General features: G+C 57.7%; 1 protein-coding gene across 1 annotated transcript; it reads right to left on the reverse strand.

Moving 5' to 3' along the window:
- Positions 1–364: 364 nt before the first annotated feature.
- LOC132387916 (transient receptor potential cation channel subfamily V member 5-like) lies at positions 365–22,227 on the reverse strand. The gene is made up of 4 exons (XM_059960232.1): positions 22,030–22,227; positions 16,940–17,112; positions 7,053–7,199; positions 365–646 (listed from the first exon to the last, which is right to left on the reverse strand). The coding sequence occupies exons 1-4, from the start codon at positions 22,073–22,075 to the stop codon at positions 371–373; spliced, it is 642 nt and encodes a 213-aa protein (XP_059816215.1). The 5' UTR covers positions 22,076–22,227; the 3' UTR covers positions 365–370.
- Between the last annotated feature and the right edge of the window lie 771 nt (positions 22,228–22,998).

A 22,998-nucleotide genomic window follows, 5' to 3' on the forward strand; every position in this document is an offset into this window, starting at 1 on the left:
TATTGAAACGTATAAAATTCTAAAGGGATTGGACAGGCTAGATGCAGGAAGATTGTTTCCGATGTTGGGGGAGTCCAGAACGAGGGGTCGCAGTTTAAGGATAAAGGGGAAGCCTTTTAGGACCGAGATGAGGAAAAACTCCTTCACGCAGAGAGTGGTGAATCTGTGGAATTCTCTGCCACAGGAAACAGTTGAGGCCGGTTCATTGGCTTTATTTAAGAGCAAGTTAGATATGGCCCTTGTGGCTAAAGGGATCGGGGGTATGGAGAGAAAGCAGGTACAGGGTCCTGAGTTGGATGATCAGCCATGATCATACTGAATGGCGGAGCAGGCTCGAAGGGCCGAATGGCCGACTCCTGCACCGATGTTTCTAATCCCACACACTCACACTCTGACACACATTCACACTGGGAGACGCACGCGAGGTTTCGACCTGGAGCGTTCTCTGCACGAAGACGGTGGTGTCCCGGGGGTCGGTGACGTTGCTGGTGCGCGGTTTGAGGGGACGGTAGGTACAACAGAGGGTGAAGGTGATGATGTAGGCCAGGTACAGCAGGGTCAGCAGCCAGAAGTAGAACTTGCCGTAGCGGTTCCACTTGAGGGAGATCAGCTGCTTGAGGGGAGGCAGTTCCAGGATGGAGAGAGCCTGGGGCAGGGGAGACAAGGAGCCCCCGGTAAGTTCCCCTTCTGGCCAATCCAGACACGCAGCCCTGGCTGTCCAAATCCCAGATTAACCCAGGCTGAATTATGAGAAAATTTACAATATTTGCGGTAACCCCTTCCCATTCATCCCCACCGTCTACACCCCCAATGAGACCCCACCCCTTCCCATTCATTCCCACCGTCTACACCCCCAATGAGACCCCACCACTTCCCATTCATCCCCACCGTCCACACTCCCAATGGGTCCCCACCCCTTCCCATTCACCCCCACCGTCTACACTCCCAATGGGACCCACCCCTTCCCATTCACCCCCACCGTCTACACTCCCAATGGAACCCACCCCTTCCCATTCACCCCCACCGTCCACACTCCCAATGAGACCCCACCCCTTCCCATTCATCCCCACCGTCTACACTCCCAATGGGTCCCCACCCCTTCCCATTCATTCCCACCATCTACACCCCCAATGAGACCCCACCCCTTCCCATTCATTCCCACCGTCCACACTCCCAATGGGTCCCCACCCCTTCCCATTCACCCCCACCGTCCACACTCCCAATGGGACCCCACCCCTTCCCGTTCACCCCCACCGTCCACACTCCCAATGGGACCCACCCCTTCCCATTCACCCCCACCGTCCACACTCCCAATGGGACCCCACCCCTTCCCATTCACCCCCGCCGTCCACACTCCCAATGGGACCCCATTCCTTCCCATTCATTCCCACCGTCCACACTCCGAATGGGACCCACCCCTTCCCATTCACCCCCACCGTCCACACTCCCAATGGGATCCACCCCTTCCCATTCACCCCCACCGTCTACACTCCCAAAGAGACGCCACCCCTTCCCATTCACCCCCACCGTCCACACCCCCAATGAGACCCACCCCTTCCCATTCACCCCCACCGTCCACAATCCCAATGAGACCCCACCCCTTCCCATCCACCCCCACCGTCCACACTCCCAATGGGACCCACCCCTTCCCGTTCATTCCCACCGTCCACACTCCCAATGGGACCCCACCCCTTCCTGTTCACCCCCACCGTCCGCACTCCCAATGGGACCCACTCCTTCCCATTCATCCCCACCGTCCACACTCCCAATGGGACCCCACTCCTTCCCGTTCACCCCCACCGTCCACACTCCCAATGGGACCCCACCCCTTCCCGTTCACCCCCACCGTCCACACTCCCAATGGGACCCCACCCCTTCCCATTCACACCCGCCGTCCACACTCCCAATGGGACCCCACCCCTTCCCATTCATTCCCACTGTCCACACTCCCAATGGGACCCCACCCCTTCCCATTCACCCCCACCGTCCACACTCCCAATGGGACCCCACCCCTTCCCATTCACCCCCACCGTCCACACTCCCAATGGGACCCACCCCTTCCCATTCACCCCCACCGTCCACACTCCCAATGGGACCCCACCCCTTCCCATTCACACCCGCCGTCCACACTCCCAATGGGACCCACCCCTTCCCATTCACCCCCACCGTCCACACTCCCAATGGGACCCCACCCCTTCCCATTCATTCCCACTGTCCACACTCCCAATGGGACCCCACCCCTTCCCATTCACCCCCACCGTCCACACTCCCAATGGGACCCCACCCCTTCCCATTCATTCCCACTGTCCACACTCCCAATGGGACCCCACCCCTTCCCATTCACCCCCACCGTCCACACTCCCAATGGGACCCCACCCCTTCCCATTCACCCCCACCGTCCACACTCCCAATGAGACCCACCCCTTCCCATTCACCCCCACCGTCCACACTCCCAATGGGACCCACCCCTTCCCATTCACCCCCACCGTCCACACCCCCAATGAGACCCCACCCCTTCCCATTCATTCCCACTGTCCACACTCCCAATGGGACCACACCCCTTCCCATTCACCCCCACCGTCCACACTCCCAATGGGACCCCGCCCCTTCCCATTCACCCCGACCGTCCACACTCCCAATGGGTCCCCACCCCTTCCCATTCACCCCCACCGTCCACACCCCCAATGAGACCCACCCCTTTCCATTCACCCCCACCGTCTACACTCCCAATGGGATCCACCCCTTCCCATTCACCCCCACCGTCCACACTCCCAATGGGACCCACCCTTTCCCATTCACCCCCACCGTCCACACTCCCAATGGGACCCCACCCCTTCCCGTTCACCCCCACCGTCCACACTCCCAATGGGACCCACCCCTTCCCATTCACTCCCACCGTCCACACTCCCAATGGGACCCACATCTTCCCGTTCACCCCCACCGTCCACACCCCCAATGGGACCCCACCCCTTCCCATTCACTCCCACCGTCCACACTCCCAATGGGACCCCGCCCCTTCCCATTTACCCCGACCATCCACACTCCCAATGGGACCCCCCCCCTTTCCCATTCACCCCCACCGTCCACACTCCCAATGGGACCCACCCCTTCCCGTCCACCCCCACCGTCCACTCTCCCAATGGGACCCCCCCCTTCCCATTCATTCCCACCGTCCACACTCCGAATGGGACCCACCCCTTCCCATTCACCCCCACCGTCCACACTCCCAATGGGATCCACCCCTTCCCATTCACCCCCACCGTCTACACTCCCAAAGAGACGCCACCCCTTCCCATTCACCCCCACCGTCCACACCCCCAATGAGACCCACCCCTTCCCATTCACCCCCACCGTCCACAATCCCAATGAGACCCCACCCCTTCCCATCCACCCCCACCGTCCACACTCCCAATGGGACCCACCCCTTCCCGTTCATTCCCACCGTCCACACTCCCAATGGGACCCCACCCCTTCCTGTTCACCCCCACCGTCCACACTCCCAATGGGACCCACTCCTTCCCATTCATCCCCACCGTCCACACTCCCAATGGGACCCCACTCCTTCCCGTTCACCCCCACCGTCCACACTCCCAATGGGACCCCACCCCTTCCCGTTCACCCCCACCGTCCACACTCCCAATGGGACCCCACCCCTTCCCATTCACACCCGCCGTCCACACTCCCAATGGGACCCCACCCCTTCCCATTCATTCCCACTGTCCACACTCCCAATGGGACCCCACCCCTTCCCATTCACCCCCACCGTCCACACTCCCAATGGGACCCCACCCCTTCCCATTCACCCCCACCGTCCACACTCCCAATGGGACCCACCCCTTCCCATTCACCCCCACCGTCCACACTCCCAATGGGACCCCACCCCTTCCCATTCACACCCGCCGTCCACACTCCCAATGGGACCCACCCCTTCCCATTCACCCCCACCGTCCACACTCCCAATGGGACACCACCCCTTCCCATTCATTCCCACTGTCCACACTCCCAATGGGACCCCACCCCTTCCCATTCACCCCCACCGTCCACACTCCCAATGGGACCCCACCCCTTCCCATTCATTCCCACTGTCCACACTCCCAATGGGACCCCACCCCTTCCCATTCACCCCCACCGTCCACACTCCCAATGGGACCCCACCCCTTCCCATTCACCCCCACCGTCCACACTCCCAATGAGACCCACCCCTTCCCATTCACCCCCACCGTCCACACTCCCAATGGGACCCACCCCTTCCCATTCACCCCCACCGTCCACACCCCCAATGAGACCCCACCCCTTCCCATTCATTCCCACTGTCCACACTCCCAATGGGACCACACCCCTTCCCATTCACCCCCACCGTCCACACTCCCAATGGGACCCCGCCCCTTCCCATTCACCCCGACCGTCCACACTCCCAATGGGTCCCCACCCCTTCCCATTCACCCCCACCGTCCACACTCCCAATGGGACCCACCCCTTCCCATTCACCCCCACCGTCCACACTCCCAATGGGACCCACCCCTTCCCATTCACTCCCACCATCCACACTCCCAATGGGATCCACCCCTTCCCATTCACCCCCACCGTCTACACTCCCAATGAGACCCCACCCCTTCCCATTCACCCCCACCGTCCACACTCCCAATGGGACCCACCCCTTCCCGTTCACCCCCACCGTCCACACTCCCAATGGGACCCACCCCTTCCCATTCACCCCCACCGTCCACACTCCCAATGGGACCCCACCCCTTCCCGTTCACCCCCACCGTCCACACTCCCAATGGGACCCACTCCTTCCCATTCACCCCCACCGTCCACACTCCCAATGGGACCCCACCCCTTCACATTCACCCCCACCGTCCACACTCCCAATGGGATCCACCCCTTCCCATTCACCCCCACCGTCTACACTCCCAATGAGACCCCACCCCTTCCCATTCACCCCCACCGTCCACACCCCCAATGAGACCCACCCCTTCCCATTCACCCCCACCGTCCACACTCCCAATGGGACCCACCCCTTCCCATTCACCCCCACCGTCCACACTCCCAATGAGACCCACCCCTTCCCATTCACCCCCACCGTCCACACTCCCAATGGGACCCCACCCCTTCCCATTCACCCCCACCGTCCACACTCCCAATGGGACCCACCCCTTCCCATTCACCCCCACCGTCCACACCCCCAATGAGACCCACCCCTTTCCATTCACCCCCACCGTCTACACTCCCACCAGGACCCCACCCCTTCCCGTTCACCCCCACCGTCCACACTCCCACCAGGACCCCACCCCTTCCCATTCACCCCCACCGTCCACACTCCCAATGGGATCCACCCCTTCCGATTCACCCCCACCGTCCACACTCCCACCAGGACCCCACCCCTTCCCATTCACCCCCACCGTCCACACTCCCAATGGGACCCACCCCTTCCCATTCACCCCCACCGTCCACACTCCCAATGGGACCCCACCCCTTCCCATTCACCTCCACCGTCCACACTCCCAATGGGACCCCACCCCTTCCCATTCACTCCCACCATCCACACTCCCAATGGGACCCACCCCTTCCCATTCACCCCCACCGTCCACACCCCCAATGAGACCCACCCCTTTCCATTCACCCCCACCGTCTACACTCCCAATGGGATCCACCCCTTCCCATTCACCCCCACCGTCCACACTCCCAATGGGACCCACCCTTTCCCATTCACCCCCACCGTCCACACTCCCAATGGGACCCCACCCCTTCCCGTTCACCCCCACCGTCCACACTCCCAATGGGACCCACCCCTTCCCATTCACTCCCACCGTCCACACTCCCAATGGGACCCACATCTTCCCGTTCACCCCCACCGTCCACACCCCCAATGGGACCCCACCCCTTCCCATTCACTCCCACCGTCCACACTCCCAATGGGACCCCGCCCCTTCCCATTTACCCCGACCATCCACACTCCCAATGGGACCCCCCCCTTTCCCATTCACCCCCACCGTCCACACTCCCAATGGGACCCACCCCTTCCCGTCCACCCCCACCGTCCACTCTCCCAATGGGACCCCCCCCTTCCCATTCACCCCCACCATCCACACTCCCAATGGGACCCCACCCCTTCCCGTTCACCCCCACCGTCCACACTCCCAATGGGACCCACATCTTCCCGTTCACCCCCACCGTCCACACCCCCAATGGGACCCCACCCCTTCCCATTCACTCCCACCATCCACACTCCCAATGGGACCCCCCCCTTTCCCATTCACCCCCACCGTCCACACTCCCAATGGGACCCACCCCTTCCCGTCCACCCCCACCGTCCACACTCCCAATGGGACCCCCCCCTTCCCATTCACCCCCACCGTCCACACTCCCAATGGGACCCACCCCTTCCCATTCACCCCCACCGTCCACACTCCCAATGGGACCCCACCCCTTCCCATTCACCCCCACCGTCCACACTCCCAATGGGACCCCCCCTTCCTATTCACCCCCACCGTCCACACTCCCAATGGGATCCACCCCTTCCCATTCACCCCCACCGTCTACACTCCCACCAGGACCCCACACCTTCCCATTCACTCCCACCGTCCACACTCCCAATGGGACCCCACCCCTTCCCATTCACCCTCACCGTCCACACTCCCAATGGGACCCCACCCCTTCCCATTCACTCCCACCGTCCACACTCCCAATGGGACCCACCCCTTCCCATTCACCCCCACCGTCCACACTCCCAATGGGACCCCACCCCTTCCCATTCACCCCCACCGTCCACACTCCCAATGGGATCCACCCCTTCCCATTCACCCCCACCGTCCACACTCCCACCAGGACCCCACACCTTCCCATTCATTCCCACTGTCCACACTCCCAATGGGACCCCACCCCTTCCCATTCACCCCCACCGTCCACACTCCCAATGGGACCCACCCCTTCCCATTCACCCTCACCGTCCACACTCCCAATGGGACCCCACCCCTTCCCATTCACTCCCTTTGTCTCCCGCCGTCCCTGCGCCCAGTGGGACCCTCCCAACTCCAGCGACGGCCACACACCTCTGTCCTCTTGCTGGCCACCACCAGCTCCAGGACGGAGTAGTCCTCTCCCCAGGAGTCGATCCCGGACAGATCGTAGAGGCAGTTGGAGACCGGACCGAAGGTCCACTGCGTCAGCCTCCGCTTGTTCATCAGGTGCTGGAACATCTGCGTGCGGGAGCAGAGGTCGGCGGGTCAGCCCGTGGGGCCCAGAGCCGAGCTGGGCCTGTAGCACCGGCCACGGGTGGCAGGCGCAACCCCCCCCCCCCCACCCCAGCACTGAGCGCACCGGGCGGGGCGGGGGAGGTACAGGATCCTCGAGGACGACGGAGGGATGAACTGGAAATAGGTGGATGGAGTTAAAGGGAAAGTGAAAGTAAGAGAAGTTAAAAAGGACGACAGAATCAATGGAGCGGAAAGCTCGAGAAGAGATCATGCAGAGTGGCCAAGTATGGCCGATTCTGGTCACCGAATTATAGGAAAGATATCAATAAATTAGAGAGAGTGCAGAGACGATTTACTCGGATGTTACCTGGGTTTCAGCACTTAAGTTACAGAGAAAGGTTGAACAAGTTAGGTCTCTATTCTTTGGAGCGTGGAAGGCTGAGTTGGGGTGTAATGTTAAACTTATGTTAGATTGTTCACTCCACAAGGCGGAGACGGGTCGGCACATTCTGTTCCCGTTCCACAGACATTCAGGAGACAGGCTGACAACGCACGGCTGATTCCACGGTCAGAGACTCGGGGCGCTGGGAAGGAGGTGCTCCGGAGGGCGGTGCCCGTCCTTGTTCACTCCACAAGGCGGAGACGGGTCGGCACATTCTGTTCCCGTTCCACAGACGTTCAGGAGACAGGCTGACAACGGTGGGGGAGGGTGTGGCGGGGGTACAGGAGCCTCGAGGACGACGGAGGGGTAGCATCTTCTCCTCCGCCATCGGACCTCCGAGCGGGCGTTGGGCCCGCGACTGCTACCGGGCTTTTGCCTACTCGCGCGATGGGGTGTTGGTGGACGTGGGTGGGGAGGCCTCCGGCAGGTAGAGGAGATCAGAACTACGTTGTACAATGGTGGCACGACCTCCCTGCTCTGAGATTCAATAGGGACACGGCTCGCACCCGAATTCTGGCTGGCTGGCTTGCCTCTGTCTGCAACACGGGTGTGCTTAAACGGAGTAGCGGGGCGGAGGGGGATGAACTGGAAATGGGTGGTTGGAGTTAAAGGGAAAGTGAAAGTAAGAGAAGTTAAAAAGGACGACAGAATCAATGGAGCGGAAAGCTCGAGAAGAGATCATGCAGTATGGCCGATTCTGGTCACCGAATTATAGGAAAGATATCAATAAATTAGAGAGAGTGCAGAGACGATTTACTCGGACGTTACCTGGGTTTCAGCACCTAAGTTACAGGGAAAGGTTGAACAAGTTAGGTCTCTATTCATTGGAGCGTAGAAGGTTGAGGGGGGACTTGATCGAGGTATTTAAAATTTTGAGAGGGATAGACAGAGTTGACGTGAACAGGCTGTTTCCATTGAGAGTAGGGGAGATTCAAACTAGAGGACATGAGTTGAGAGTTAGGGGGCAGAAGTTTAAGGGAAACATGAGGGGGTATTTCTTTACTCAGAGAGTGATAGCTGTGTGGAATGAGCTTCCTGTAGAAGTAGTAGAGGCCAGTTCAGTCGTGTCATTTAAGGTAAAATTGGATAGGTATATGGACAGGAAAGGAGTGGAGGGTTATGGGCTGAGTGCGGGTAGCTGGGACTAGGTGAGAGTAAGCGTTCGGCACAGACTAGAAGGGCTGAGATGGCCTGTTTCCGTGTGTAATTGTGATATGGTTATATGGGCCAGTGGGACTAGGTGAGAGTCAGCGTTCGGCACGGACTAGAAGGGCCGAGATGGCCTGTTTCCGTGCTGTAATTGTGATATGGTTATATGGGCCAGTGGGACTAGGTGAGAGTCAGCGTTCGGCACAGACTAGAAGGGCCGAGATGGCCTGTTTCCGTGTGTAATTGTGATATGGTTATATGGGCCAGTGGGACTAGGTGAGAGTCAGCGTTCGGCACGGACTAGAAGGGCCGAGATGGCCTGTTTCCGTGCTGTAATTGTGATATTGTTATATTGGCCAGTGGGACTAGGTGAGAGTAAGCATTCGGCACGGACTAGAAGAGCCGAGATGGCCTGTTTCCGTGTGTAATTGTGATATGGTTATATGGGCCAGTGGGACTAGGTGAGAGTAAGCGTTCAGCACGGATTAGAAGGGCCGAGACGGCCTGTTTCCCTGCTGTAATTGTGATATGGTTATATGGGCCAGTGGGACTAGGTGAGAGTAAGCATTCGGCATGGACTAGAAGGGCCGAGATGGCCTGTTTCCGTGTGTAATTGTGATATGGTTATATGGGCCAGTGGGTCTAGGTGAGAGTAAGCATTCGGCACGGACTAGAAGGGCTGAGATGGCCTGTTTCCGTGCTGTAATTGTGATATGGTTATATGGGCCAGTGGGACTAGGTGAGAGTCAGCGTTCGGCACGGACTAGAAGGGCTGAGATGGCCTGTTTCCGTGTGTAATTGTGATATGGTTATATGGGCCAGTGGGACTAGGTGAGAGTCAGCGTTTGGCACGGACTAGAAGGGCCGAGACGGCCTGTTTCCGTGTGTTATTGTGATATGGTTATATGGGCCAGTGGGACTAGGTGAGAGTCAGCGTTCGGCACGGACTAGAAGGGCCGAGATGGCCTGTTTCCGTGTGTAATTGTGATATGGTTATATGGGCCAGTGGGACTAGGTGAGAGTCAGCGTTTGGCACGGACTAGAAGGGCCGAGATGGCCTGTTTCCGTGCTGTAATTGTGATATGGTTATATGGGCCAGTGGGACTAGGTGAGAGTAAGCGTTCGGCACGGACTAGGAGGGCCGAGATGGCCTGTTTCCATGCTGTGATTGTTATATGGCTATATGGTTAAGTGATTCTTAGAACAGCTTGTACTGGAGCCTGCCAGAGAGAAGGCAATTCTAGATTTAGTGTTGTGCAGTGAACCGGATTTGATCAGGGACCTCAAGGTAAAGGAGTCATTAGGAGGTAGTGACCATATGATATGTTTTAACCTACAATTTGAGAAGGAGAAGGGAAAATCGGATGTGTCAGTATGACAGTTGAACAAAGGGAACTATGGAGCTATGAGGGAGGAGCTGGCCAAAGTTCAATGGAACAATACCCTAGCAGGGAAGACAGTGGAACAACAATGGCAGGTACTTCCGGGAATAATGCAGAAGGTGCAGGATCGGTTCATTCCAGAGAGGAAGAAAGATCCTAAGGGGAGTAAGGGGCGACCATGGCTGATGAGGGAAGTAAAGGGCAGTACAAAAATAAAAGAGGAGAAGTATAACATAGCAAAGATGTGCGGGAAACCGGAGGACTGGGAAGCTTTTAAAGAGCAACAGAAGATACAAAAAAGGCAATACGCCAAGAAAAAATGAGGGTACAAGGTAAACTAGCCAAGAATATAAAGGAGGATAGTAAAAGCTTCTTTAGGTATGTGAATAGCAACAAAATAGTTAAGACCAAAATTGGACCATTGAAGACAGAAGCAGGTGGATTTATTATGGGGAACAAGGAAATGGCAGATGAGTTGAACAGGTACTTTGGATCTGTCTTCACTAGGGAAGACACAAACAATCTCCCAGATGTAATAGTGGTCAAAGGAACTAGGGTAAAGGATGAACTGAAGGAAATTTATATTAGGTAAGAAACGGTGTTGGATAGATTGTTGAGTCTGAAGGCTGATAAGTGCCCGGGACCTGATGGTCTGCATCCCAGGGTACTTAAAGAGGTGGCTCTAGAAATCGTGGACGCATTGGTAATCATTTTCCAATGTTCTATAGATTCAGGAACAGTTCCTGCTGATTGTAGGGTGGCTAATGTTGTCCCACTTTTCAAGAAAGGAGGGAGAGAGAAAACAGGGAATTATAGACCGGTTAGCCTGACGTCAGTGGTGGGAAAGATGCTGGAGTCAATTATAAAAGAGGAAATTACGACACATTTGGATAGCAGGAGAAGGATCAGTCCGAGTCAGCAGGGATTTATGAAGGGGAAATCATGCTTGACTAATCTTCTGGAGTTTTTTGAGGCTGTAACTATGAAAATGGACAAGGGAGAGCCAGTGGATGTAGTGTACCTGGACTTCCAGAAAGCTTTTGATAAAGTCCCACATAGGAGATCAGTGGGCAAAATTAGGGCACATGGTATTGGGGGCAGAGTACTGACATGGATTGGAAAATTGGCTGGCTGACAGGAAACAAAGAGTAGTGATTAACGGGTCCCTTTCGGAATACCAGGCTGTGACCAGTGGGGTAACGCAAGGTTCGGTGCTGGGACCGCAGCTGTTTACAATATACATCAATGATTTAGATGAAGGGATTAAAAGTAACATTAGCAAATTTGCTGATGACACAAAGCTGGGTGGCAGTGTGAAATGTCAGGAGGATGTTATGAGAATGCAGGATGACTTGGACAGGTTGGGTGAGAGGGCAAATGTATGGCAGATGCAGTTTAATGTGGATAACTGTGAGGTTATCCACTTTGGTGGCAAGAACAGGAAGGCAGATTACTATCTAAATGGTGTCAAGTTAGGAAAAGGGGAAGTACAATGAGATCTAGGTGTTCTTGTATGTCAGTCAATGAAAGCAAGCATGCAGGTACAGCAGGCAGTGAAGAAAGCTAATGGCATGCTGGCCTTTATAACAAGAGAAATTGAGTATAGGAGTAAAGAGATCCTTCTGCAGCTGTACAGGGCCCTGGTGAGACCCCACCTGGAGTATTGTGTGCAGTTTTGGTCTCCAAATTTGAGGAAGGACATTCTTGCTATTGAGGGAGTGCAGCGTAGGTTCACAAAGTTAATTCCCGGAATGGCGGGACTGTCATATGTTGAAAGATTGGAGCGACTGGGCTTGTACACACTGGAATTTAGAAGGATGAGAGGGGATCTGATTGAAACACATAAGATTATTGAGGGATTGGACACGCTGGAGGCAGGAAGCATGTTCCCGCTGATGGGTGAGTCCAGAACCAGAGGCCACAGTTTACGAATGAGGGGTCGGCCATTTCGAACCGAGATGCGGAAAAACTTTTTCACCCAGAGAGTGGTGGATCTGTGGAATGCTCTGCCCCAGAAGGCAGTGGAGGCCAAGTCTCTGGATACATTCGAGAGAGAGTTAGATAGAGCTCTTATAGATAGCGGGGTCGAGGGATATGGGGAGAGGGCAGGAACGGGGTACTGATTGTGGACGACCAGCCACGATCACAGTGAACGGCGGTGCTGGCTAGAAGGGCCGAATGGCCTACTCCTTCACCTGCGGTCTGTGGTCATACAAGACTCCAACACAGAAAACTGGCCCTTCAGCACATCTACTCTATGCCAAACCATTAGCATGCCAATTCCCAACGACTTGCCCCGGAGCATGCGGCACCCACCCATACCTACTCTGTCTTCTCCTGGCCGCCGCAATGGAGCTGGCGTGCACCCCCTGTGCGGGCAGCCCGTCCTGCGCTCTGCCCCCACCTTCTGAGCGAAGTTCCCCCCCCCCCCCCACCCCGTGTTCCAACTTCTCACCTTTCACCCTCAACCCCTGACCTCTGGTTGAAGTCCCATCCAACCTCAGCTTGCCTTCACCCCGTCTATACCCCTCATAATTTTGTCTACCCCTATCAAATCTCCTCTCTGTCTTCTGTATTCAGGGGAGTAAAATTCTAACCTCTTCAATCTTTCCTCATAACTCAGGTCCTCCAGGTCCCGGTCAATGGCCTTTGTAATCTTTCAGTCTTAGTTCCATCTTTCCTGCAGATAGCTGACCCAGACTGAACACAATACTCCAGAACAGGCCTCACCAACGTCTTTTACAAGTCCATCACAACATCCCATCTCCTGTACTCGATACGACACTTCACCTGCGAGTCGGCCGGTGCGGTCTACTGCGTCCGGTGCTCCCGGTGGGGCCTTTTATATACCGGTGAGACCCGACGCAGACTGGCAGACCGTTTCGCTGAACACCTACGCTCGGTCCGCCAGAGAAAGCAGGATCTCCCAGTGGCCACACATTTTAATTCCACGTCCCATTCCCATTCTGCTGTGTCTAACCACGGCCTCTACTGTCAAGATGAAGCCGCACTCAGGTTGGTGGAACAACATCTTATATACCGGCCGGGTAGCCTCCAACCTGATGGCATGAACATTGACTTCTCTAACTTCCGTTAATGCCCCTCCTCCCCTACTTACCCCGTCCCTGAGTTATTTATATTTTACCCACTCCCCTTTTTTTTTTCTCTCTCTGCCCGTCACTGCCTGCACTCCATCTCCCTCTGGTGCTCCCTCCCCTTCCCCCTTCCTTTCTCCCGAGACCTCCCGTCCCATGATCCTTTCCCTTCTCCAGCTCTGTACCCCTTTTGCCAATCACCTTTCCAGCTCTCAGCTTAACCCCAAACCCTCCGGTCTCCTCCCATCACTTCGCATTTCCCCCACCCCCCACTACTTCCAACTCTTCGATTAGTCCTGATGAAGGGTCTCGGCCCGAAACGTCGACAGCGCTTCTCCCTGTAGATGCTGCCCGGCCTGCTGCGTCCCACCGCCATTTTGTGTGTGGCGTTTCTGTACTCAATACTCTGATTTGTGAGGGCCAAAATCTCTCTTTACAACCTGTGACGGGTCTGTGACGTCACTTTCGATGGATGATGGATGGGCCGGTGTTCCCGGATCCCTTTGCCCTGCCGCACTCCTCAGTGCCCTCCCCGTTCACGGTGTGAGACCCACCCTGGTTGGTCCCTCCAGAGCACAACACCTCCCACTTGTCGGTGAGATTCCATCTCGCATTTTTCAGCCCGTTTTTCCAGCTGACCCAGATCATTCTGAGGCTGTGTCCTCTGGTCCTAGACTCCCCCACTATAGGAAACATCCTCTCCACATCCACTCTATCTGTGTCCTCTGGTCCTAGACTCCCCCACTACAGGAAACATCCTCTCCACATCCACTCTATCCGTGTCCTCTGATCCTAGACTCCCCCACTACAGGAAACATCCTCTCCACATCCACTATATCTCTGTCCTCTGGTCCTAGACTCCCCCACCACAGGAAACATCCTCTCCACATCCACTCTATCTGTGTCCTCTGGTCCTAGACTCCCCCACTATAGGAAACATCCTCTCCACATCCACTCTATCTGTGTCCTCTGGTCCTAGACTCCCCCACTACAGGAAACATCCTCTCCACATCCACTCTATCTCTGTCCTCTGGTCCTAGACTCCCCCACCACAGGAAACATCCTCTCCACATCCACTCTATCTGTGTCCTCTGGTCTTGGACTCCCCCACTATAGGAAACATCCTCTCCACATCCACTCTCTCTGTGTCCTCTGGTCCTAGACTCCCCCACTACAGGAAACATCCTGTCCACATCCACTCGATCTGTGTCCTCTGGTCCTAGACTCCCCCACTATAGGAAACATCCTCTCCATATCCACTCTATCTGTGTCCTCTGGTCCTAGACTCCCCCACTATAGGAAACATCCTCTCCATATCCACTCTATCTGTGTCCTCTGGTCCTAGACTCCCTCACTATAGGAAACATCCTCTCCATATCCACTCTATCTGTGTCCTCTGGTCCTAGACTCCCCCACTACAGGAAACATCCTCTCCACATCCACTCTCTCTGTGTCCTCTGGTCCTAGACTCCCCCACTACAGGAAACATCCTGTCCACATCCACTCGATCTGTGTCCTCTGGTCCTAGACTCCCCCACTACAGGAAACATCCTGTCCACATCCACTCGATCTGTGTCCTCTGGTCCTAGACTCCCCCACTACAGGAAACATCCTGTCCACATCCACTCGATCTGTGTCCTCTGGTCCTAGACTCCCCCACTACAGGAAACATCCTCTCCACATCCACTCTATTTGTGTCCTCTGGTCCTAGACTCCCCCACTACAGGAAACATCCTCTCCACATCCACTCTATCTGTGTCCTCTGGTCCTAGACTCCCCCACTACAGGAAACATCCTCTCCACATCCACTCTATTTGTGTCCTCTGGTCCTAGACTCCCCCACTATAGGAAACATCCTCTCCACATCCACTCTATCTGTGTCCTCTGGTCCTAGACTCCCCCACTATAGGAAACATCCTCTCCATATCCACTCTATCTGTGTCCTCTGGTCCTAGACTCCCTCACTATAGGAAACATCCTCTCCATATCCACTCTATCTGTGTCCTCTGGTCCTAGACTCCCCCACTACAGGAAACATCCTCTCCACATCCACTCTCTCTGTGTCCTCTGGTCCTAGACTCCCCCACTACAGGAAACATCCTGTCCACATCCACTCGATCTGTGTCCTCTGGTCCTAGACTCCCCCACTACAGGAAACATCCTGTCCACATCCACTCGATCTGTGTCCTCTGGTCCTAGACTCCCCCACTACAGGAAACATCCTCTCCACATCCACTCTATTTGTGTCCTCTGGTCCTAGACTCCCCCACTACAGGAAACATCCTCTCCACATCCACTCTATCTGTGTCCTCTGGTCCTAGACTCCCCCACTACAGGAAACATCCTCTCCACATCCACTCTATTTGTGTCCTCTGGTCCTAGACTCCCCCACTATAGGAAACATCCTCTCCACATCCACTCTATTTGTGTCCTCTGGTCCTAGACTCCCCCACTACAGGAAACATCCTCTCCACATCCACTCTATCTGTGTCCTCTGGTCCTAGACTCCCCCACCACAGGAAACATCCTCTCCACATCCACTCTATCTGTGTCCTCTGGTCCTAGACTCCCCCACTACAGGAAATCCTCTCCACATCCACTCCATCTGTGTCCTCTGGTCCTAGACTCCCCCCACTACAGGAAACATCCTCTCCACATCCACTCTATCTGTGTCCTCTGGTCCTAGACTCCCCCACTACAGGAAACATCCTCTCCACATCCACTCTATCTGTGTCCTCTGGTCCTAGACTCCCCCACTATAGGAAACATCCTCTCCACATCCACTCTATCTGTGTCCTCTGGTCCTAGACTCCCCCACTATAGGAAACATCCTCTCCACATCCACTCTATCTGTCTCCTCTGGTCCTAGACTCCCCCACTACAGGAAACATCCTCTCCACATCCACTCTCTCTGTGTCCTCTGGTCCTAGACTCCCCCACTACAGGAAACATCCTGTCCACATCCACTCGATCTGTGTCCTCTGGTCCTAGACTCCCCCACTACAGGAAACATCCTGTCCACATCCACTCGATCTGTGTCCTCTGGTCCTAGACTCCCCCACTACAGGAAACATCCTGTCCACATCCACTCGATCTGTGTCCTCTGGTCCTAGACTCCCCCACTACAGGAAACATCCTCTCCACATCCACTCTATTTGTGTCCTCTGGTCCTAGACTCCCCCACTACAGGAAACATCCTCTCCACATCCACTCTATCTGTGTCCTCTGGTCCTAGACTCCCCCACTATAGGAAACATCCTCTCCACATCCACTCTATCTGTGTCCTCTGGTCCTAGACTCCCCCACTACAGGAAACATCCTCTCCACATCCACTCTATCTGTGTCCTCTGGTCCTAGACTCCCCCACTATAGGAAACATCCTCTCCACATCCACTCTATCTGTGTCCTCTGGTCCTAGACTCCCCCACTACAGGAAACATCCTGTCCACATCCACTCTATCTGTGTCCTCTGGTCCTAGACTCCCCCACTATAGGAAACATCCTCCCCATATCCACTCTATCTGTGACCTCTGGTCCTAGACTCCCCCACTACAGGAAACATCCTCTCCACATCCACTCTATCTGTGTCCTCTGGTCCTAGACTCCCTCACTATAGGAAACATCCTCTCCAAATCCTCTCAACTAGCTCCCTCCCTCTCCCTCGAGGCCCCTCACCACAATGTTGCCCTCGACAGCGGCCAGCTTGATGGGCGTGAGGCCCTCGAGGTTGGGGAGGAGGCTGGCCCTCAGAGAGGCGTCCGGCTCCTCCAAGCTCTCGATGAGGTCGTACACCTGGCAGGCGATGGTCCTGTTGGGCTGCAGAGCGAGGACGTGCAGGGCCGTGTTGCCTGAACCGTGAAAGAGGAACAGAGGGCACACAGCGTCAGACTGGCATTCCCCACCCCAGCCCTTCGCGTCAGCTCTCGGCGGCCACCGGGACACACCCCTTCCCGTTCACCCCCTCCGTCCACACTCCCAATGGGACCCACCCCTTCCCGTTCACCCCCTCCGTCCACACTCCCAATGGGACCCACCCCTTCCCGTTCACCCCCACCGTCCACACTCCCAATGGGACCCACCCCTTCCCATTCACCCCCACCGTCCACACTCCCAATGGGACCCCATCCCTTCCCATTCACCCCCACCGTCCACACTCCCAATGGGACCCCACCCCTTCCCATTCACTCCCACCGTCCACACTCCCAATGGGACCCCGCCCCTTCCCGTCCACCCCCACCGTCTACACTCCCAATGGGACCCACCCCTTCCCGTTCACCCCCACCGTCTACACTCCCAATGGGACCCACCCCTTCCCATTCACCCTCACAGTCCACACTCCCAATGGGACCACACCCCTTCCCATTCACCCCCACCGTCCACACTCCCAATGGGACCCCACTCCTTCCCATTCACCTCCACCGTCCACACTCCCAATGGGACCCCACCCCTTCCCGTTCACCCCCACCGTCCACACTCCCAATGGGACCCACCCCTTCCCGTTCACCCCCACCGTCCACACTCCCAATGGGACCCCACCCCTTCCCATTCACCCCCACCGTCCACACTCCCAATGGGACCCACCCCTTCCCGTTCACCCCCTCCGTCCACACTCCCAATGGGACCCACCCCTTCCCGTTCACCCCCTCCGTCCACACTCCCAATGGGACCCACCCCTTCCCGTTCACCCCCACCGTCCACACTCCCAATAGGATACAAACCCTTCCCATTCACCCCCACCGTCCACACTCCCAATGGGACCCCACCCCTTCCCGTTCACCCCCACCGTCCACACTCCCAATGGGACCCACCCCTTCCCATTCACCCCCACCGTGCACACTCCCAATGGGACCCACCCCTTCCCGTTCACCCCCTCCGTCCACACTCCCAATGGGATCCACCACTTCCCATTCACCCCCACCGTCTACACTCCCAATGGGATACAAACCCTTCCCGTTCACCCCCTCCGTCCACACTCCCAATGGGACCCACCCCTTCCCATTCACCCCCACCGTCCACACTCCCAATGGGACCCACCCCTTCCCGTTCACCCCCACCGTCCACACTCCCACCAGGACCCCACCCCTTCCCGTTCACCCCCACCGTCCACACTCCCAATGGGATCCACCCCTTCCCGTTCACCCCCTCCGTCCACACTCCCAATGGGACCCACCCCTTCCCGTTCACCCCCTCCGTCCACACTCCCAATGGGACCCACCCCTTCCCGTTCACCCCCTCCGTCCACACTCCAAATGGGACCCACCCCTTCCCGTTCACCCCCACCGTCCACACTCCCAATGGGACCCACCCCTTCCCATTCACCCCCTCCGTCCACACTCCCAATGGGACCCACCCCTTCCCATTCACCCCCTCCGTCCACACTCCCAATGGGACCCCACCCCTTCCCATTCACCCCCACCATCCACACTCCCAATGGGACCCACCCCTTCCCATTCACCCCCACCGTCCACACTCCCAATGGGACCCCACCCCTTCCCATTCACCCCCACCGTCCACACTCCCAATGGGACCCACCCCTTCCCGTTCACCCCCACCGTCCACACTCCCAATGAGACCCACCCCTTCCCATTCACCCCCACCGTCCACACTCCCAATGGGACCCCACCCCTTCCCATTCACCCCCACCGTCCACACTCCCAATGGGACCCCACCCCTTCCCATTCATTCCCACTGTCCACACTCCCAATGGGACCCCACCCCTTCCCATTCACCCCCACCGTCCACACTCCCAATGGGACCCCACCCCTTCCCATTCATTCCCACTGTCCACACTCCCAATGGGACCCCACCCCTTCCCATTCACCCCCACCGTCCACACTCCCAATGGGACCCCACCCCTTCCCATTCACCCCCACCGTCCACACTCCCAATGAGACCCACCCCTTCCCATTCACCCCCACCGTCCACACTCCCAATGGGACCCACCCCTTCCCATTCACCCCCACCGTCCACACCCCCAATGAGACCCCACCCCTTCCCATTCATTCCCACTGTCCACACTCCCAATGGGACCACACCCCTTCCCATTCACCCCCACCGTCCACACTCCCAATGGGACCCCGCCCCTTCCCATTCACCCCGACCATCCACACTCCCAATGGGACCCCCCCCTTTCCCGTTCACCCCCACCGTCCACACTCCCAATGGGACCCACCCCTTCCCATTCACCCCCACCGTCCACACTCCCAATAGGATACAAACCCTTCCCGTTCACCCCCACCGTCCACACCCCCAATGGGACCCCACCCCTTCCCGTTCACCCCCTCCGTCCACACTCCCAATGGGACCCACCCCTTCCCGTTCACCCCCACCGTCCACACTCCCAATGGGACCCACCCCTTCCCGTTCACCCCCACCGTCCACACTCCCAATAGGATACAAACCCTTCCCGTTCACCCCCACCGTCCACACTCCCAATAGGACCCCACCCCTTCCCGTTCACTCCCTCCGTCCACACTCCCAATGGGACCCACCCCTTCCCATTCACCCCCTCCGTCCACACTCCCAATAGGATACAAACCCTTCCCGTTCACCCCCACCGTCCACACTCCCAATGGGACCCCACCCCTTCCCATTCACCCCCACCGTCCACACTCCCACCGGGACACACCCCTTCCCGTTCACCCCCTCCGTCCACACTCCCAATGGGACCCACCCCTTCCCATTCACCCCCACCGTCCACACTCCCAATAGGATACAAACCCTTCCCGTTCACCCCCACCGTCCACACCCCCAATGGGACCCCACCCCTTCCCGTTCACCCCCTCCGTCCACACTCCCAATGGGACCCACCCCTTCCCGTTCACCCCCACCGTCCACACTCCCAATAGGATACAAACCCTTCCCGTTCACCCCCACCGTCCACACCCCCAATGGGACCCCACCCCTTCCCGTTCACCCCCTCCGTCCACACTCCCAATGGGACCCACCCCTTCCCGTTCACCCCCACCGTCCACACTCCCAATAGGATACAAACCCTTCCCGTTCACCCCCACCGTCCACACTCCCAATGGGACCCACCCCTTCCCGTTCACCCCCACCGTCCACACTCCCAATAGGATACAAACCCTTCCCGTTCACCCCCACCGTCCACACTCCCAATGGGACCCACCCCTTCCCGTTCACCCCCACCGTCCACACTCCCAATGGGATACAAACCCTTCCCGTTCACCCCCACCGTCCACACTCCCAATAGGATACAAACCCTTCCCGTTCACCCCCACCGTCCACACTCCCAATGGGGCCCCACCCCTTCCCATTCACTCCCACCGTACACACTCCCAATGGGATCCACCCCTTCCCATTCACCTCCACCGTCCACACTCCCAATGGGACCCCACCCCTTCCCGTTCACCCCCACCGTCCACACTCCCAATGGGACCCCACCCCTTCCCATTCACCCTCACCGTCCACACTCCCAATGGGACCCACCCCTTCCCGTTCACCCCTACCGTCCACACTCCCAATGGGATCCACCCCTTCCCGTTCACCCCTACCGTCCACACTCCCAATAGGATACAACCCCTTCCCATTCACCCCCACCGTCCACATTCCCAATGGGACCCCACCCCTTCCCGTTCACTCCCACCGTCCACACTCCCAATGGGACCCACCCCTTCCCATTCACCCTCACCGTCCACACTCCCAATGGGACCCACCCCTTCCCATTCACCCCCACCGTCCACACTCCCAATGGGATACAACCCCTTCCCGTCCACCCCCACCGTCCACACTCCCAATGGGACCCACCCCTTCCCATTCACCCCCACCGTCCACACTCCCAATAGGATACAACCCCTTCCCGTCCACCTCCACCGTCCACACTCCCAATGGGACCCACCCCTTCCCATTCACCCCCACCGTCCACACTCCCAATGGGACCCACCCCTTCCCATTCACCCCCACCGTCCACACTCCCAATGGGACCACACCCCTTCCCATTCACCCCCACCGTCCACACTCCCAATGGGTCCCCACCCCTTCCCATTCACCCCCACCGTCCTCACTCCCAATGGGACCCCACCCCTTCCCATTCACCCCCACCGTCCACACTCCCAATGGGACCCACCCCTTCCCATTCACCCCCACCGTCCACACTCCCAATGGGACCCACCCCTTCCCATTCACCCCCACCATCCGCACTCCCAATGACCCCCACCCCTTCCCATTCACCCCCACCGTCCACACTCCCAATGGGACCCACCCCTTCCCATTCACCCCCACCGTCCACACTCCCAATGAGACCCACCCCTTCCCATTCACCCCCACCGTCCACACTCCCAATGGGACCCCACCCCTTCCCATTCACCCCCACCGTCCACACTCCCAATGGGACCCACCCCTTCCCATTCACCCCCACCGTCCACACTCCCAATGGGACCCACCCCTTCCCATTCACCCCCACCGTCTACACTCCCAATGGGACCCACCCCTTCCCATTCACCCCCACCATCCACACTCCCAATGGGACCCACCCCTTCCCATTCACCCCCACCATCCACACTCCCAATGGGACCCACCCCTTCCCATTCACCCCCACCATCCACACTCCCAATGGGACCCCACCCCTTCCCGTTCACCCCCACCGTCCACACTCCCAATGGGACCCCACCCCTTCCCATTCACCCCCACCGTCCACACTCCCAATGGGATCCACCCCTTCCCGTTCACTCCCACCGTCCACACTCCCAATGGGACCCACTCCTTCCCATTCCCTTCGCCAGGCCCCATTGAGACCCCAGACGTACCCATGGAGTCGACGGCCCTGATGTCAGCCCCGCTCTCGATGACCATGCGGATGATCTCTGCATTCCCAGTGCACGCGGCGAAGGAGAGGACGTGTTCCCCTGGAGTGTGGAGTCAAGGATTCACTATCCCAAATCCAGAACCTAGCCAGTGGAAATGATTCTCCCTCTCCTTCCCTCTGTTCACTCTCCCCCTCCTTCCCCATCTCCGTTCACCCTATCCCTCCTTCCCCATCTCCGTTCACCCTATCCCTCCTTCCCCATCTCCGTTCACCCTATCCCTCCTTCCCATCTCCGTTCACCCTATCCCTCCTTCCCATCTCCGTTCACCCTATCCCTCCTTCCCATCTCCGTTCACCCTATCCCTCCTTCCCCCTCTCCATTCTCCCCACCCCTCCTTCCCCATCTCCTTTCTCCCTATCCCTCCTTCCCCCTCTCCATTCTCCCCACCCCTCCTTCCCCCTCTCCATTCTCCCCACCCCTCCTTCCCCATCTCCTTTCTCCCTATCCCTCCTTCCTCCTCTCCATTCTCCCCACCCCTCCTTCCTCCTCTCCATTCTCCCCACCCCTCCTTCCTCCTCTCCATTCTCCCTATCCCTCCTTCCCCATCTCCGTTCACCCTATCCCTCCTTCCCATCTCCTTTCACCCTATCCCTCCTTCCCATCTCCTTTCTCCCTATCCCTTCCTCCCCCTCTCCATTCTCCCTATCCCTCCCTTCCCATCATCTTTCTCCCTATCCCTTCCTCCCCCTCTCCATTCTCCCTATCCCTCCCTTCCCATCTCCTTTCTCCCTATCCCTCCTTCCCCCTCTCCATTCTCCCCACCCCTTCCCCCTCTCCATTCTCCCCACCCCTCCTTCCCCCTCTCCATTCTCCCTATCCCTCTCTTCCCATCTCCTTTCTCCCAACCCCTCCATCACCATCTCCGTTCACCCTACCCCTCCGCAGCTCCGTTCATCCTACCCCTTCCTC

Source organism: Hypanus sabinus, unplaced genomic scaffold (genome assembly GCF_030144855.1).
Source record: "Hypanus sabinus isolate sHypSab1 unplaced genomic scaffold, sHypSab1.hap1 scaffold_2345, whole genome shotgun sequence".
NCBI lineage: Eukaryota > Metazoa > Chordata > Chondrichthyes > Myliobatiformes > Dasyatidae > Hypanus > Hypanus sabinus.

Excerpts from the sequence above, each read along its gene's own strand:
- LOC132387916 (XM_059960232.1), bottom strand. The coding sequence starts at position 22,075 with ATGGTCATCGAGAGCGGGGCTGACATCAGGGCCGTCGACTCCATGG. Across the intron at positions 17,113-22,029 it reads CAGGGCCGTCGACTCCATGG|GCAACACGGCCCTGCACGTC; the intron begins GTACGTCTGGGG and ends TTCACGGTTCAG. Across the intron at positions 7,200-16,939 it reads CTGTCGAGGGCAACATTGTG|ATGTTCCAGCACCTGATGAA; the intron begins GTGAGGGGCCTC and ends TCCCGCACGCAG.